The 19,274-nt window shown below is 46.2% G+C and overlaps 1 protein-coding gene across 1 annotated transcript in view; it reads left to right on the plus strand.

The window, feature by feature from the left end:
• Window positions 1-4,422: 4,422 nt before the first annotated feature.
• LOC142578515 (transient receptor potential cation channel subfamily M member-like 2) overlaps window positions 4,423-19,274 on the plus strand; it is a 442,858-nt gene continuing 428,006 nt past the window's right edge. Inside the window, exon 1 of the mRNA XM_075687892.1 lies at window positions 4,423-4,574. Coding sequence (XP_075544007.1) covers window positions 4,497-4,574 — 78 coding nt within the window. The 5' untranslated portion in view covers window positions 4,423-4,496. The remainder of the gene's footprint in view (window positions 4,575-19,274) is intronic.

Consider the following 19,274-nt stretch of genomic DNA (forward strand, 5'->3'; position numbering starts at 1 on the left):
CATCAGGACGTACGCAGTGGCAATCGTCGACACGAAAGCACAGCAACAATTTACGGCATCCGTCAAGGCAGGTACTCCGGCGGCTGCCGAAACTTTCGCCGTGGCAATGGCCCTCGCTCACGCGGAACGCACGCAAAAGAGCGTCACCATAATAACAGACTCACAAGAAGCATGTCGCCTTTTTCTCAGGGGCCACATGACCAAAACATGTTACTCAATAATACCGACGAAATTCGCCCATCATCACCGGATTCTATGGTGTCCAGGTCATACAGGGCTTGAGGGGAACGAACTGGCCGATTCGCTAGCCCGAGGTATTATTAACCGGGCCGACTCGACTGGCACGGTCCCAGGTAGCCACTGTAATGACCCCAATCCAACGAATGCCCGGGAGATTCTCGCTCATCAGCGTGCAACCAAGAAAAAGTATCCTCCCCCTCACCCACAACTCAGTGGAGAGGAAGCCGCCAGCTGGCGCAAAATTCAGACTGCGGTATTCTCCCACCTTAAATTACAGAATGCCATGTTTCCCACTCGCTACAGGCCCGACTGCCCGTGGTGCGGAGGCATACCAACATTACAACACTTTACTTGGGATTCTGAATCACACCCGTTTGATAAAACACACCACACAATGAAGCAATGGGAGGCACAGCTAACCAGCTTAGGCCTGGCGGGACAACAGTCCTTCATAAAACAGGTCAAGCGGGCGGCCGAGGCCAGTGAGGCTTTGGACTAAAGGGTCTCCGACCACTGCACGTAAATCGTCAAGCCAATAAAAGTTTCTCTCTCTCTCTCGCGGCGCTCCGTGTTCGCTCTTTCATCCTTCGCTGCGCGCGTTCGCTAAGTTACAGTGGCCGCCGAGGCACACTGACGCTCAGCGCAGGAACGGGCACCGAAGAGCGGCGCTCTAACACAAGTCTTCGCGCGTAGTACGTACATATGGGCAATGTGCATTGTTCATGTCGTTATTTTTTCAAAAATATTCAATGGCAGTATATGAAATTTTGATAAAGAACTCATGGTGCGTGAACGCTTGAACTATATGGCGCCACAGTGCCGAGCGAGGCTCAGAATCCCGTTGATTGCCCACCTCGTCCGAACCGCAGCACTCGTTATCTGTGCCTGCGCGTCTGCATAGAGTAGCAACGCGGTGGTGCCCTTGCGTTCACAGATTTCAATGCATGGGCACTATGGGGAGCGTTTCCTTTAGGGATGGTTATGATAATTCGACGGGGTTACTGGAGAGGTCTATAGCAGCAGCAAGGCTACTAGCGGCATCTTGTGACACAATGTCTAACCAGAGACCACGCACAAGCAATACTGAAGTGATTTACATATTCTTCGTAACTGATCATGCTCGCTTAAACTCCGCCAGCAGTTGCAGAGCTCAAGCGACCGACGTGACAAATGGCGAATTGCCAACGTCCGTGAGGCATCCTTTGTTCTACTCTAAAGGCATATCATGACACATGAAGGCGGAACATGTGCTTCACAAATGGGTTGCTTTTCACTTCCTTTGCAATCTTTTCCTTTAAAAGAAGCTAAACATACCATAGGCTATCAATAATTCCTTGTAACCGCTACAAGTCGTTCAGTGACTATATACAGTTACTATGTACCTCTAAGATAGCAAAAGGTGATACCCTTTTGCACGTAGATTTATTCAGTATGCTAAGTGAAAGGTTGAGCTGGTCGTACAGTACGCTGAGGGAGACGATCCACCTTTGCCGAAATTCGCAGAAATGTGCGCGAAGCGCACTTGTACTCTACTTTTACGATGTTCAAGTGACCAACGGTAGCCACATAAAATGAGCTGCTTTGACAAGCAATGAAGTTAAAGGCAGAGCTCGTCACTGCTGAAGCTGTAGTAGTTGTGTAGTGGCTTTGGCATTGATCTGATAAGCCCTAGAGTGCGGGATCAAATTGCGGTTACAGCAGGTTTATTTCGAACGGAGCGACATGCAGAAAACGCCCTGGTACTGTGGATTCGGGTCAGGTTAAAGAACCGCAGGTAGTGAAAATTAATCACTACTGCGTGCCTCATGCACCGATCGTTGTATTCGTGCGTACCATCCCAGAATTCCTTTTTCGCTAATCTTGAGTGCTTCACTCCAGCAGTATTACATTTTAGATAATTCCTGCAATAAAATTCCTGCATGCTTGTCAATCACGTCTTGATTTCTAACTAGCATTACATTTAAGGCGAAAATTACATTCCGGGGTTTCACAAGTCGGAACCGCTATCTGATTATGCGACACGTCAATAGTGGAGGCTCCGAACAAAATTTGACAACATAGAGTACTTTAACGTAGAATAAATGCGCAACACACGACTGTTTTTATATCCCATCTCCATCGAAATATGCACGCCGTGGCCGCGACGGAACCTCTAACCTCGTTTTCAGCAGCGCAAAGCCATGGCCACTCAGCTTCTATGAAGTTTGATGTGGGCGGCTGGACGGCGCTGTCCGCTCCTTTAAACAGCACATCCGGATAGCAACGTCCTGCAAGCGCAGCAGAAAAATACGCCTGAATATTTTTGAGCGGCCAATAGCATCGCTTGAAAACATTCCACATTAGTTATTTCATTGGTACGAGGCCGCGACAGTGCCCCTACAAAGGTACCGACTCCCTGTTACGTGCATGGTAGTACAGCAGTCGCGGAAAAGGAACATAATTGATGAATAAGAAATACTTCAAACACTTATACTCAATTCGCGTACAGGCGCGTGGTATTGCGTTTCATAGATGAATACAGAGTAGTAAAAAAAAATTTCATTCGAATAATACAGGATAGTAAACTTCCATTTTAGGGCAGTCAGCTTCGAAAAAAAAATTGTGGCGAATATAGCTGCAGGGAAAACGAGCAAAGCTGCATTGAATTGCCTTGTTAACCGCATAGGCATCGTGTAACGTATTGACAGCGTGAAAAAATATTCTCTGGGTATGGCCACCGTCCACGATTCTTTTGATTTTGTGAGCTGAATACGCGAATTTTCTTTCAGGTTTGCTAACGACAGATTTTTATTTCAAGAAGGAAGTATTTGTACGTCATTTTAAGCTCTTATAATATAAAGAAAACACAGGTAAAATATCAATTAAAGAAACCTCAGTTGTAGGGTGTAGGTAAGACACATTTTCTTTGCAGCAGCTAGCGCTCTTTTGAAGCACATAAGCTCTTTTACATTAATAGCGTCAGGCGTGGACTGCACAATATTATGGCTTTTAAGCAGTGTGCTAACGTCGGTAGGCTGGTACATACTTTTGTGAAGGAACAGTGCTTAAGAACGGGACACGGGAGACCGCAGATATGTGCGGCAACCCAAAGTAGCTGCTACTACGCAACAGTTACGTACCTGACAACTTTCTCGAATTTTGCGTAGTATTCGCGAATTCCGAATTTTTCTATGATTTATCGAATGTTTCCGCCAGTTTTGCAAACAGCGAATTCTGTTTTCAGAATAGATTTGAAGCTGTGAGAAATGCAAGGGCAGAGTTGGCAAAAAATGCAAAAAAATACGTTGTGCTGGCACTGGGGCCGACCTCTTGCGCTAGCTCAATAAGCCATGTGCCAGAGGGCTTCTAGCTTGGAACAACTTTAAGAGAAGTTCCTTTGGTATACCAATTTGGCAAGAACAAGGTCACTGAACCATCAACTGTGACACTTTCTGTAGCTTGTAAATCTTTGCTTCTGACTGGTAAACATTCTTTCGTTACCATAATCATTAGATGTCATCAACATCAACTTCAGGTTTTCTGTTCACTGCAGGACTGAAACCTGTCTCACAGATTTTCTAGTTGTCGGGGTCTTGTATCAGGCGACTGTATTCCTCACCTCATCGTACCGCATTATCGCCTACTCTCCTCGACTGCATTTCTTTTTTCTTGGTTTCTATTTTAATAGTTTAGAAAACCACCGATTATCTTGCCTACGCAGTGCTTGACGTGGTGAATGTTTCTTTTGATCTGATGTTCTCAACTATACTCCATCTCACAAAGCGTTTGCCGTGCTGTGGAAGCTGCCGTGCTCCTCAGCTAATATAAAGGCTGAATGCTTCTCGAGACGTGTTCAAACGTATGGCGTCGTCTGCTCACCGACAGTAATTCGCGATGTACGACGTGCATGTGCTAACGACCTAAGTTGTCACGTATCGCTGTTAGGTGTCATGTACTAAGCAAAACTAAAACCTGTGTCCCACCAATAATGAGACAGTTGCGCAAAAATATTGGCAAGGGACTTCAGGATGGAGTGTATAATATCAGCTACACCGCCCTCTTGCTGTGTGAGCCAAACCACCACTTATTTTTCTGTCACGTGTGTCCATTTCTCTCCATCGTTCGATGTCCGGCCTTATCAAAGTCGAAGTCGACATGATCTTTTCTCTTTCCAGGGTCGGCCCTACATTCGCGTGACCCACGACATAAACATAGAGGAAGTACTCAACATCTTTACACGAGAGTGGAAGTTCACGCTTCCCCGCATTGTGCTCGTGATGATCTCTAGTCTCACCACCTGGCAAGAATGGAGCGCCCCACGCCAGCTAGAGAACTTCAAGGAAGGCTTGATCAAGGTTGGCACTTTCCACAATCTCATTCACATGTCAATTTATCTTCTAGACGAAAAAAACTGGGGGAGCTGTAGTATGGTTTAATGTAGCAGCAAAAAAGAGAGCACAGAAGCAGACAAGAGACGAAACCAAACTGAAGAGTTCTACATCCTTAAGCATGCACAACATAGCGTAAATCTACCCTCGATCGACCTAACACGGGATTGAGGAAGACCTACCAGTTCTTCTGAGTGATTCGTAACATTTGCGAAGTTGGCCTCGTTCTCAAATTTTAAGAATGTCGTTTCATGTATTCCGGAAAATAACTTGTATTACGAGAGAAGATTTAAAGGCGTGGTTGGGTCACGCAAGGCAAGAGCTTTGTAAATGAATTACATAAAATAATTATCTGGCACTTCTGCCTCCTTGAACCAGTGCGAGACCCCATATACTTGTGAGTACTTAGTTCAACCAGGCTTATTCTGTATATTTCCTGGAGCAAGCGGAATTAGAGAAAGAAATGAGGATGACAAAATGCAGTGCAATCTGAAAACAATATTTTACCTGTCAGTATCTACTGTTCCACCGCAGGGGCGTCTTCATCAGCAGGCCTTTGGTGCGTTGCGAAAGCACTGACCCGAGCATACCATGGTCGGTTCCTACCGCGCATAATCATGCGTGGCATAATCGTGCGTGGCTGTTCGGGGAAAAGGGGATTCTGGGGCTTGAGTGGATGCTGGGCTTTGGACTTTCTGACCCGCCCCGGCGGAGACAACACACTTCTTTGCCCACGCTTCACGTAGACGGCACCGCGGACTGACCCACCCGGGGGAAATCGGTAGTCCCCTTGCCCTTTTGCTATCATCCTTTCCAATTTTCATAATTATCTCTCACTTTCAATATTTTCTGCATTTTCCTCTCTTAATTTCACTTCTCGTTTTGCAAGCAGCGAGGGTTAGCAATGTGTGGCTAGTAAGCCTTGGGTATGCCATATTTGGTCATAGCGAAAATGTGCAGCTGCCATTTGTGGTGCTTGCGTGCGCATGCTGGGCTCCACATGAGTGGCTGGCGCTGCTGCCGAAACAGTAACATTCGCATGGCTAGTTTGTTCCCACTTTTCTCATGACTGTCAATATGGGGGCACACCGAAGAAGTATTTAGACTTTTTGGTCGCTAGACGAAATTTTTCGTCGTGCCACCTGATATATAGTGAGACACCGGAAAAGACCGTGAGAATCTCACCAGTTATTGTCTTGTGTTGACTGCATGATTAACTACAAAACCTTGGGTCGTTTGAAGACTTTCCTGTGACTCCGACCTTACACTGTACCATAAGCACTATTAGCGGTGCTATTTCTGATGTTGATCTATTGCAGCCGACCGAGGATGATCTCTAATAAAAACATGGAAGGAACAAAGTGTTTTAAATGTAAAATGTCTCAAGATGAGGTGCGATGGTAAGAGATTTAGACAAAAGACATAATTCTTACCTTTCATTCAAGTGACACGTACTTTAATCTACATATCATTAAGACCAGATACATCAAAATACGTGCCAGGCCGTACGTGCCATACCTGCTCCAATGCTTCAAGTCCCAAATAGTCAACAATAGTTCACAGACCTCTCGAGGCCGACTTACGTGGGCTAAGAGTAGTGCTGAGGAACACAAATCTGAATGGTGTGAATAATCTCTCTGCTCTGAGAATTGTGACGGGTGGTACGCCTTCTACACATGGTACTGCCCATCTTGGAAAAAAGAAAATGAAATTGTAACTATCAAAGTGACCGAGAAGGGTTAATTTATTAGTTCAGTGGCACGTCTAGGGTAATAGCCAGAATGGCCCTCCGCCAGCAGCTTATTATTTATTTATTTGTTTATTTATTTATTTATTTATAAGTGCCTATTAATTCTTTTCTTGGGAACTGCATTTCTCCTATTGGCAACTTCAAGTTGTTGCTCATTGCAAGACGCGCCTGCATGATTTGAACCTACTCGAATGTTATCGCTGCTTCTTGCTCTTGAGTATGTTCCCGCCAAACCTTGTGTAATCAAATTGCACGCGCTACACGAATTGTGTGGTATTTTCCGGAAGGTACACGGGCTCCAGCGATTACCCTGGAACTTTCGCCAAGTCATGTCTAAAAGCCGACCTGCTTGAAGCGTGGATCAGATTTCGCTGATCGCAAACTGTGTTCGCAGCTATCATTGTGCTTCGTGTGTCAATTGCCTTTGCGGGCACATGTCTACCCATTAAGAAGTTAGTTTCGTTATTCTCACTTTTGTGACTGTGTTCTTCACTGTCACAACTATGGGACGTCTGGTGGAGGTTATTTTGCATTCATGCAGTAGACCCCCTCACAAGCACACCCTGACGACAAACCAGCGTCGGCCCAGCCCATCGAGCAAGTCTCAGGCTACAGAACTTGTCCTAGAGCACGGACGTCTGCCTGAGACGACCAAGAGGATCATGACCAAATCAACAATCCCAATGACAGCCCCAGTGTGGCCCATCGTACTCAACAGCCCACGTAGGGACAGACCTTCCTCAAATCATTTTTGGAAGACCAGGAAAAGTGGCTGGACGCATACGAAAGTTTTGCTGCATTCAACAATTTCACCATGTATACTTCACCTTAGAAGATGCCGTCACGGCGTGGTTTGAGAACCAGTCATCGACCCTAACGACATGTGCCTGATCCACAACGGCCTCCTGCGGACCTTCACGAGCATCGTGCGGAAGTAAAAGCGAGAAGCTCTGATAGAGGCGCCAGCGGTGCTTCCGAAAGAAAACGTTGTCATTTACACATGAAAGGTGGCCTGTGTGCGGAGAGCTGCGCAGAATGTTCCATTCGACGTAGCCTCAAGTGACCTTCATTGGTGGCATTGTCCAAGAGGAGATTCAGCAGTCACTTCAAGTCCCTGAATCTCCGCGCCCTCACACGGAAGCGATAATCTACGCCGCCGAAGGCTGTCCTCATGTTCCCCCTCCGCGCATGATGACCCGTCGTACCAACGACAAGACAGTGCCACGCAGCCGTAATCAGACACCGAGACCAAACCGTAACGCAAGACCAAGAACCATCAACCTCGACGTGTTTCTCGACGCCCACGAAATTACCGCTTTAGTGGACACAGGAGCCCACTACTCCGTCAACGATGGAACATTGGCCGGGCAGTTGGAAAAATTAGAGAATGGGAAGGCCTGCAAATCCAGGCAGCTTGAACACACCTAATCATGCCGACTGGAGTCTACATGGCAATTATTAAGGTAAACGACACGACCTACCCTGAAATGTTGGTTATCCTCGAACAGTGTTCGCGAGACATAATTCTCGGCATAGACTTCCTAAACCAATAGTGCTTAATAATCTACCTGAAGTCCAAGCCGATAACGCTATACCAAGATCAAGCGATACCACCTGAGAGCTCTTGGAGTCACCATGCCTTGCGTGTGCTCGAAGACCAAGTCAGCAGCCCGCGTCGAACCAGAGGTGTCATTTCTGTTAGCACTGAACGACCCATAAACGTAGAAGGAGTAATTCAGGGTGACAACGTCTACTGCTCGACCATAAAATTTGCGTTGCTGGAGTGATCGCACAACTTGACGTAGGTAAAGCGTAAGTGACGCTGGCAAACTTCATCCAGGTTCAAAAGGTTATCAAGGACACGACGATCGCATACATCGAGGATATTGTGGAAACTAACAATGACCTTGTCTTTTTGGATCCTGTCGGATCTATCTCGGCGGTCATAGTTCCGGAACCAGCCTTCGTCATACATACAAGTTTCACGATGAGTAAGTAGGAACAGCTCAACGATCACCTCCAGCAATTATGCGACTGTTCTTCGTCGTGTCGCTAAGCCTCTCATAATAACAAAGGAGTCCACCCGACCATTCCGCCAAATTTCGTACCCTGTTTCAACATGATAGCGAGAGGTCATAGAGGAACGATTCGACGAAACACTGCTTGACAAAATGGACCAGCTATCGAAGAGCTTGTGGGAATCTCCTGTTGTCTTGGTGAAAAAGAAGGATGGAACTCGGCACTTTCACACCGCTTACAATCGCCTCAATGTAGGCGCGAATAACGTACACCTCCCACGGATAGACAATGCACTGGATAGGCTCTGCGACGCTTACGTCTTGTCGATGGACCTCAAGACTGGTTACTGAAAAAATTATGTCTGGCATAGCGCGAAGCGGGAAAGGGGCACATGAAAAAAACGAGGACAAAAGACGTCGCCGAGGGGGATAGCGAGAAGACTGCCTTCATCGCGCCGGACAGCCTCTATGAGTTCAAGGGGTGTCATTCGGACTATACTCGCCACCCGTATTATTCCAGCGTGTAATGAACACAGTGTTGGCTGGCTTGAAGTGGCACACATGCCTCGGCTACTTGTTTTACGTCGTAGTTTTTTCTGCAAGTGTCGACGAGCAATTGACACGCATTGAAAGAGTACTGGAAACAATCATGTTTTCCAGTCTCTTTGAAACCGGAGAAGTGTAACTCCGTAAGAACAGTTTGTGTTCCCGGGCCCCGTCGTTAGCAAGCGTGGAGCTGGAGCACGCCTCGACTCGCAGAAGACAGCTGTCATCGCAAAGTTGCAGCAGTCTGTCGACAAGCAATCAGCGCCTAGATTCTGTGGCATCTGTGCCTCCCGCAGGGGCGTCCCCGTCAGTAGCCATTTGCTGTGTTGCGACACCCCGGACTCAAGCACATGAAGATTGGACCTTCCCACGTGTAGCCATGCGCGGCCTATACCTGTCTTCGGACCTTTAAGGCTTCTCGGCGTATGCAGCACACCTCTTTGACCTCTCCTTCACAGAGATCACACCCCCGGAATGAGCCACTCGAGAGAAATTGGTAGTTGCCTTTTCGTGTCCTCCTCTCCAATCTTAATCTTTCTCTCTTGCTTTCAATTTTCCTGTCTTCCATTGACTGCTTTTAATTTCCGAACTTCCAGGCAGCAAGGGTTAACCTTCTCTGTCATAACCACCCTTGGTTATACGTATCTTGCTATAGCAGGAACGTACAACTGCCATTTGTGGTCCCATGTTTACAGGCCCCACAGCTCAGTGGGGGCTCAGTGGTCAGTGGCTGGCAGTCTTGCTGAAAGAATATTATTTTTTTGTGGCTCACTCTTTCCCGCGTTCGCCGATCGCTCCCAGGAAAGGGGACCCACCAAAGAAGTGTGATTTTTTGCGTCAACATAAAGAAAACGTTCGCGCTACTACGTTATACACACCGTAAAACCAGAAAAGGTACTGAGAGCAACCTCTCCCTGCCTGGTTTCAAAGTGCCCGACAGAGATAAAACAGCCGGCTACAAGGTCTCGAAATGAGCTAGCGGCGATCGTTTTCTTGAACTCCGAGATAAGAGATAACATGAGAAACTGAAGAACCTAGTTGAAGAACTGAAGAACTGAAGAACTGAACAACCTAAATGTCCTATCAATGTGACCCTACACTGTACTGGAAATATCTGTCGCGGTGAAATTTTGAAAGATGAGTTGATGGATTTAAGTGAGATTCAGCTATGCAAGTGATGGAGTCACGAAAATGTCATCAATGTCAAAATAATTAAGATGAGCCCTGAAGGAAAATAAATTCTGATCAAGAATCTCATTCTAAACTTTGGCTAATGTGTGCTGCCCGAGACTATCGATGCAGGTAATGTAAAGACCATAATCCCTCCGCATATCCCTAATCGCTTGCAATGTTTTAAATGCCAGAGGTTTGGCCAAATTAACAGAGCTGTCGGTGTCAGTTGACACATGCCAAATGCAGCGCTTCTGAACACACGTCTGAATCGTGCAATAATGCTTCAGATTGGGTAAGCAATCACGCGGAGCACACCGCATGCTTGCGGTCCTGCGCATCCTCGAAAACGAAAAAAGAAATCGTTACAATCAAAATGAAGGAGAATATATCGTTCAACAAGGCACGAAGGCTTGTACCGTGCATGCAAAAGGGCAGCTTTGCCGAAGTGATGCGTCAGGGTGCAGCGCCACAATGGCTTCCAGCGGCTGTCTGGCCCGCACATAGTGGGCCGGTGGCAAGGCCATCCACCCATCACCACCCCACCCCCGGTGGATACAGCTAGTGCTGCACCTTCATCCCCGAAGGAGGCGTCGACTTCTGGTTTCGTGGATTCCGGGGTCTTGTCTATTGAGGCGATGCCTACAAGGCGAACAAAGCGCTCGGACGAGCGAGTGTCAAGCGCCGCGAAAGAGGCGATGGACGCGTCTTCTAGCCAGATGGCGCGACATGTGCCTAAGGAGCGGTGGGAGTCTATCAACCGCTGCAAAAAGGCGCATACTACGGGGCCTGAAAAGCATTCTGTAAGTTAAGCTGTATTTTCTTTACAATATTGACACACAAAAGTGGCAGTAAGGGGACTTCAACGCGATCTGTATTATCTTAAAGAACTTCTTCATCAACTAAGTCCAAAAGTGCTGTGTGGTCAGGAAATGCGCCTAAAATCCACATAAACTTTCTTCTACACTGTGGCATTTCTCGAAAAGACAGCAGAAATGCTCTCGCCTCGTAGGGTGGTGTGGCTATAATAGTAGATAAAAGTTTTGCCTGGAAAAACTACAACTTTGAACGTTCTTTGAAGCAGTTGCTGTCCGAGCATTGCATTTCAATAGGATAGTGAATTACTTTACATCCCTCCCAGCTGGCAACTCCACACAACAGAATTTCAGTACCTTATGAGGAACATTCTGAAACTTACCTACTAGTTTGAGATATGAATGCCCATAGCATCCTGTGGGGAGACTCGCGTTCTGATGCCAGGGGATGCCTATTAGAAAATTTCTTTTTTACACAAGTGCATGCCTCCTTAATAAGAGCCAATATTCTATAGCTTCACACATAAACCTTTCTCATCTATAGGCATAAGCATATCAGGTAAACTCATGCCATACCTCGATTGGAGCGTCATAAAGAACACTTACGGAAGCGATCACTTCCAGGTTATTCTAAAGCCAACGAAACCAGTTTAATGCTGGCCACATGTTCTTAGGTGGAAAGTCGATTCAGGTGATTGGATGCATTTTCGCAAATTTACGTACCCCCGTATTCAGAAATGCAACTTAAGTCGAAGCCCATGTTTGACTTGATTTAGATGATGCCTGGCGTTATCGTGCCCAAAGACGCTCGCTGTGTTTCCTTCGGCGCGTTCACGATAGGCGTCCCTTAGATCAAGTCAAGCATGGGCTTCAACTTAAGTTGCATCTCTGAATACGGGGGTTAGTTGACTTGGCTTGATGTCCATGCACTCAGTACTGATGATGTAGTGGAATGCCTAACAGCATTTAATATTGATGAGGCGTCACTATGCATCCCACAAACAAAAGGCTCATCTCAATGGTGCATTTCCTGGTGGAATGGGGAATGTAAGGAGCCACGTAAGAACCAAACAGTTTTGTGTCTCCTTCATAACTCCCCATTTGCAGAAAACGTCCTCAGTGTCAAGCATATTAGGTCGCAAGGGCGACATACGCGACGATCTCCTTAGAGAGAAAGCTGACAAAATACAACTTGAAGATTAATTCCTACACTCAACAAAGAAAAGCACAGAACAACGTAACGAAATTACTAGACCTGCCATCTTGCGCTTGCCGTTGGTGGATGATCAGGACAATAGCCTTGAAGGCTAAGCCAATACTCCTGGCAAACATTTCGAGCATGTGTCCAGCTGGGATAACGCTTGAGCATCATTTCTCAACCACAAAATAATAGCAGAAAGTAAGACACTAAACAGGAAATGTAGCCAAATTAAAGCATAGAACTATCCTTGTAATGTGGCCGAGTTCAGAGCTTCTTTGAACATTTGTGAGAAGTCTGCTCCAGGAGCAGACAGAATTACATGTGCAATGCTAAAACACTTTCACCCTGAGATTGAACTGGTACTGATGTCTCTTACAATAATATATGTGTAGCCGGACACCTTCTATTAGTATGGAAAGGGCCTATTGCAGTCTCTGTCTTGAAAGAGGACGAGCCCCACCCTTAGTGACAAAATACCGTCCTATTGCATTAACGACTTGCCTCTGTAAGTTATTCGAAAGAATAACCAATGGCCGGTTATTATACTTTCTTGAAACAGACAAATTGATCGACCCGTATTAGGGTGGTTTTCGAGAAGGCCGATCTACAACCGATCGTCTCGTAAGGATTGAGGCATACATTTTGAGGCCTTCGCTCACAGACAATTTTTCCTGTCCCAATTTCTTGATATGGAAAGGAATACGACACTACTTAGCGATTTCGACTTTTGAGACCCCTCAGAAATGGGTGTACGCCGCAATATGTTTTATTTAGTTGAGAGTTACTTATGAAAGCATAAATTCCGGGTTAGAGTTAGCATTACCTTGCCAGGATACCGGTACCGCACGGAATAGTACTCAGTTATGGCGTTTTTATTGTAAAGATGAACTCTTTACATTCAAGCATTTCAGGAAGTACCTTTCACTGTGTATATGTAGATCACTAACAGTTAGGGTTCAGATCACGTAACCTCGCGATATGTGAAAGACAAGGCCAACTTATTGTGAAGAAGTTGTTGAAGTGGGCAGTGTAAAATGAGTTCAGGCTAAATCCCGGCAATAGTTCATGCATTATTTCTTTTCAAGAAAAAGAGGCTTGATCCCAAAAGACAACATAATGCTAGATGAATACCTCAAACTTTGAACACAGTGGAGAAATTTTTAGGCCTAATATTCGACCAAAAACTAAGATACATAAGACCGATAAATCATATGAAGAGAAAATGCCTAAACACTATAAAGATTGTAAAAATATTGCCGCACACAAAAGCCTCAAACTTAACACGATTAGAGTACAGCGCCATAATGTGCAAGTCTGCAAGCCCAAGTGCCCAAAATATAGCGAGTCCTGTTCACCACCTAGGCATCCGGCTGGCCACAGGCACATACAGGACGACTCCTGTGGCAGCCTCTATGTAGAGGCGAACAAGTGCTCGCTGCATCAGCAACGTTCATATTTAAGCTTCGCACACTTTCTAAAAGTGAACTTAAAGCTAGAACATCCGTCTTGTCCAACCAGTAACGATTTGAAATCTGCAAGGCTGTTTCCTAATCTATCTTCAGCTAGAGAACCATTTTTTCTGAGCGTAATGGAGCTTTCTGAGGAAATGGCAGTTCCAATTCTTGAGCAAACCCTGGTGGTCCTAGTCAAGCCAATGCCGCCGGGGCAGTGGCCGCTCATAAAATGCGACACAGCGTTCATAGAGTTTGCAAAACAGGCACCAGAGGCACGTATTATAATGCATTTCTTAGAACTCCAGTCCAAGGACTTATCCACAGAATTTACACTGATACTTTAAAGACGCATGCCTCCGTTTCTTACGTTGCAGTCGGCCCATCTTTCTCCTAATCCTAGTCTGATGTCCTGCATCCAAAAACAAGCATCTTTAAGTCGGAGGCCTATGAACTCTTGTCGACTATATGGCTCTTGAAGGATACAAAATTAGAAAAATGAATAACTATAGATTCATTGAGTGCCGTCAAAGGTTCAATCTCACTACAAAAGAATAAAAATCCGGTATTTACTGAGCTGTATCCATATTTCTACGCTATGTACGCATCTCATCAATACATCATATTATGCTGGGTGCCTGGCCACAGAAGCATCGAGGGTAATAAGCTTGCCGACCGAATAGCCATATCGGTAACCAAGAAACCAAGTAATTCTTCCGTAGCTGTCCCTGTCATAGATTTTAAACCCTTCCTACGCAAGAAACTGAAACTGAAAGGTCATTGGGAACGTACGTGGACTATTGAAACACTTAAGTAACTTCCCTTAATTATTACAAAAGTAAGAAAGTGGCCATCAATAACAATTATACGACAAACTGAGGTTATTTTTTTCGCCATCTTACTTATTAACCGTTGATGGTCCCCATGTATGCGATAAATGTGGCAAGACGCTAATAGAAACTCAAAGAAAACAACACTTTGCCCCTGCATACAGACAACATATTCCTCTCCATCGGGCAATGGGCAATGCTTTCAGGCTTTCATATACTACTTGATGATTAGTGAGTTTTAGCGCTTTTATGGGATGTTGGACCATTGCATGTTATCCTCCCATTAGAGGACGCTACTCCGTTAACGCCCTTGTAAAGCACGAACATCCAAACCCTTGCATTCAAGGGCTGACTTGTGAGGTATGAACACTACTGCTCACATATTTAGTAGATGATTGTTTAGTAATAGAGCTTTTATATCATAGCATACACCATTATTCATTGTCATTACGTTAATACCTGTACATTTTACGAACTTCACGGCGACTGAGCTTTCGGCCCTTTTACAGCCAAGTAACAACTACCTATCGCAATTCACCCATCCATCTCAATCACGAACCAATTGGCCTATCTGGCCACTGCACCGATAAATACCACACTACATCATTATCATGTGTGCCTACGGCAGGCGCTTTTTCAAGGACTTTTCACGCATCGCTAAGCCGCTGGCAAATCTAAGTAAAGGTGATGCCGAGTTCAAGTGGGAAACGCCTCAGGCCGACGCATTTCAGGAACTAAAACAACGTTTGCAGTCCTATCGGTACTTGCGCACGTCGACGAAGATGCCGATGCGGAAATCGGCACCCACGCAAGTAACCTAGGCCTAGGCGCCGTCCTAGTTCAGAGGAAAGATGGAGTTGTATGGATGGTAAGTTACGCTAGCCGGTACCGTTCACAAGTGGACGACGATAGTTCTACGACCAAAAAGGAATGCCTGGTGATCATTTGGGTAACAGCAATGTTCTGCCCTTGCCTATATTGCAGACCGTACAAAGTCGTGTTGAGTATCGAATTTAAATGACACCTCATGATGCCTGGCATGGTGTCACCTCAGACTGCTAGAATATGACATCACCGAAACGTACAAGTGCGGACAAAAACACTCTGATGCCGACTGTCTGTCTCGCGCTGTCTTGGACCCGCCGCGCCAAGATGACCAGGACGAGTAAGCCTTTTTTAGGAGAGAGCAGAAGGCTTTCGCTAGCAGCAGCGAGCGGACCCAGAACTCGGATGCCTTCTGAGTGCACGGAAAGCGAGATCGAATATAGCTCGAGGGTATTTAGGTGCGGATTGTCTATGTTGCCTTCGCAAAACAATATCCTGGTGAAGTTTTTCTCAGCAAGTGCAAACTAGCTTGTTTTTCCCGCAACACACCGGAGACAATTCTTGCACGCCATGCTCGACGGCCAGACAGCCGGGTACTTCGGATTTCCCCGTACGCTGCTAAGCAAACAAGAGAATTACTCTTGGCCATGCCTTACCGCCGACATTACCCGTTACCTCAAGACATACCGGGACTGCCAGTGACGCAAGGGACCACAGACAAGGGGAGCTGGAATACTACCGCCGACCAAGCCTCCTTGCCGACCGTTTCAGCTTATTCTGATGGACTTGTTGGGACCTTTTCCGACGTAACATCTAAAAGGAAGTGGATCATCGTAGCAACGTGACTACCTTACCCGCTAGGCAGAAACGAAACCCCTGCCCAAAGGCAGTGCAGCGGAAGTAGAGAAATCTTTCGTAGAGAGCATCCTGCATCAACATGGTGCACAAGAAATCCTCATTACTTACAGAGGAACAAGTTTTACAGTTGCGCTTGCTCAAACCATCCTGTGGTATAGTTAGTCAAGTCACCGGAGGACAGCTGCCTAGCACCCGAACATGAATGCCTTACTTAAGGCCTTAACAAGACGCTCACCTACATGCTAGCGACGTACGTCGAGATCAAACACAAGACGAGGGATGCCATCTGTCCTTGCGTAGTGTTCGCTTATTGCACGGCCATTCAACAAAGCTGATCACGCCATTCAACCTGGTGTAGCGAAGGAATCTGACGACGACTGTCGACGCTACGCTGCCATACGTCACCGAAGAAGCGAATCTCGACCCCGCCGCCTACTTCCAGCGCGCCGAAGATGCCCAACAGGTCGCCTGCCCGCGCATCAAGAACCAGCGCAGGACGGACAGCCAGCACAACAATCTTTGACAACGGTACGCGGCGTACCAGCCCTGTGACCTCGTTTGGGTCTGGAGTCTGATGAGCTGAGAAAACATCTTCCGACGCTATTTCGAATCGTACAAGATCATCCGACATCTTGGTGCCATGGACGACGATATAGTGCCAGGGGGCACTGCGGAATCACATCGACGCGGTTCACTACCTGAAGAAGTCCGTGTCATGCACCTTAAGCCCTTGTACCCCCGATGAGGAACTCTCGGACTTTGTTTCGTTCTTTTTTGTTTTTCATTTGTACAAGTTCTTTAGTTTCTTGCTCTCGCGTTTTAGAATCGGGACGATGCCTTTAGCAGGGGCACACTGACACGGGAACCAATTCATCCTTTTTTTGGGGACTGCATTTCACCCGCAAATAACTCAAGTTCTCGCTCAGCGCAAGAGCGGAAATGCTCCAGCATGATTAGAACTGACTCGATTGCTATCATTGCGGAAAATTTGGTGCGCAGTAAACGACAACAACAAGAAAAGGACATAAAGACTGACGCCGTTATTGTTCATTATATATGTTGCGCATGTTTTAGCCGAATCTTGTGTAATAAAATTACATGCTCGACACTAATTGTGTAGTAGTTTCTGGAAGGCACGCGGGTACGAGCGACTACCCTGCAACTTTCGACGAGTCATGTATAGCTGCCGTCGCGCTTTGCCCGTAGATCAGAATTGGATGACCACCAACTGCGTTCGCCGCTATTGTACCTCGTGTGCCACTTGCTTTCATGGGCACAGGTTAACCCAATAAAAATTTAATTTCTTTATTCACAATTTTTCTAATATATTCATCACCGTAACTTACGCAGAGGCGTCTGCGTGGGCAGGCGTTTGGTGTGTTGCGACACCACGTACCCGAGCACGTGAGAATTTGACCTTCCCGCTTCTGACGGTGCCCGGCTTAGCCGTGTCCAGGGAAAATGTGATCCGGTGGTTGAGCGGAAGCCAGGGGTGGAGACCTTTACGGCCCCTCGGCAGAGGAAACACACCCAACACGCGAACACGAGGGCAACTCTGGCAATTTTTCAGAGTCCACGGATCTAAATAAAATTTCTAATATATGCTCTCTATTGCACTCTTATTATCCATGCCAAACTATATGACTGCAGTCATTCACATTTCTTGAAAATGAATATTAAAGACTGGTTGCGCTCCTGGCTCATTACTTTCTACTGGCTATCCTTTGTTGGCGACGTCAGAGGCTACACCGCCACTGTCGCTGAAATCGTCGCCTGAATCGGAACTGTCTAGTTCCACACTCTGTAAAGGCTCCCTGTGTCATCAGGATACATAAGCCGCATCGCTTCTTTAGCGTTAGCGCCATGCGTACTGCGTGTTAAGCACGCGTTCTGTGTGTTTACATTATGAGAGTGTAGGATCTCATGTCATTGACCCATCGTAATGTCACACGACGCAAGCTGCCTGTTGCGTTTTCGGTATCTCGCTTATCGGTTATTTCAAATTAATAATGAATTTCTAAAAAAATGAACCACCTTACCGGTCAAAGCACGGTCAATGCAATTTAAAAATAACAATATCCTAAGATGGCTTAAAAACGCCGGAGTTGCCCTTTAGGCCTTTGCTTCACGTATACGGCACCCCGGACAAGCACACGTGGGGGAAATCGGTAGTTGCCTTTTCCTATCCTCCTCGACAATCTTCGTCTCACACTTTCCATCTTTCCTGTCTGCTGCTCATTTCTTTAAAACTTCCGATCTTCGAGGCAGGATTGGCCAACTTTGTGTGAATGGCCAACATAGGTTATGTAATACTTGGTTGTATCGGTAAGCTGCAGTTGGCGCTTGCAGGTTCTATTTTACAGGTCGTGCAGCGTTCCCCTATAGGTCTCCATGATGGGTGGCTGACGTTAGTGCCGAGAAATACACCCACTTATGGCTAGTTGCCTGCCCCCACTACGGTATTGCTCCCTGAACAGGGGGCACACCGATGAATTCTACGAATTCTTTTGGCAGTCAAAAATAAACCTTCCGGCGATTTCATGTGATCCACTCTGAAAAAGAAGGAAAGAAAAGCGCGAACAGTCTCACTTTTTGTCGTATCAAAATCCCTAACGCAGGCACTTGGACCATGCTTTAAAGCACCAAAGATGGCAAGCCATGAGCTCCTTTTGTAAACCTGCAACAAAATGCCATACGAGAAAATGCATAACCTAGTTTCATTTGGAGATGCCCCAGTGACAGTGACCCTACACTGAACGATGAACACCACCCATGGTGTAGTTTCCGATGATGACCTCATGTAGCTCACACAAGTTGATCTAGTTGAAGGCTGGAGCGATTAAAACGTAATCAATGTTAAGAGAATTCTACTTAGCCGTCACGGAACAGAGATTAAAACAAGGCACCTACTATTTAGCTTTTGTTTCACTGTGCTCCATGAGAGCATTGAGGCAGGGTATATGAAGATCCGGGTCAGACCATATGTCCCAAGCACTGTGAGATGTTTCAAATGTCAGCAATATTGTCACAGGTCACAGAGCTGCTAAAGCAGCCAAACTTGTACAAAATGCCGTACTCATGAGCGCTCCTTTGAATCGTCGGAAAACAATATCCACTGTGTGAACTGTGAAGGGGAGGACCCCGCGTATTCGCGGTCATGCCCATCATGGAAAAAAGAAAAAGAAATTGTCATATTAAAAGTA

Source organism: Dermacentor variabilis, chromosome 4 (assembly GCF_050947875.1).
Source record: "Dermacentor variabilis isolate Ectoservices chromosome 4, ASM5094787v1, whole genome shotgun sequence".
NCBI lineage: Eukaryota > Metazoa > Arthropoda > Arachnida > Ixodida > Ixodidae > Dermacentor > Dermacentor variabilis.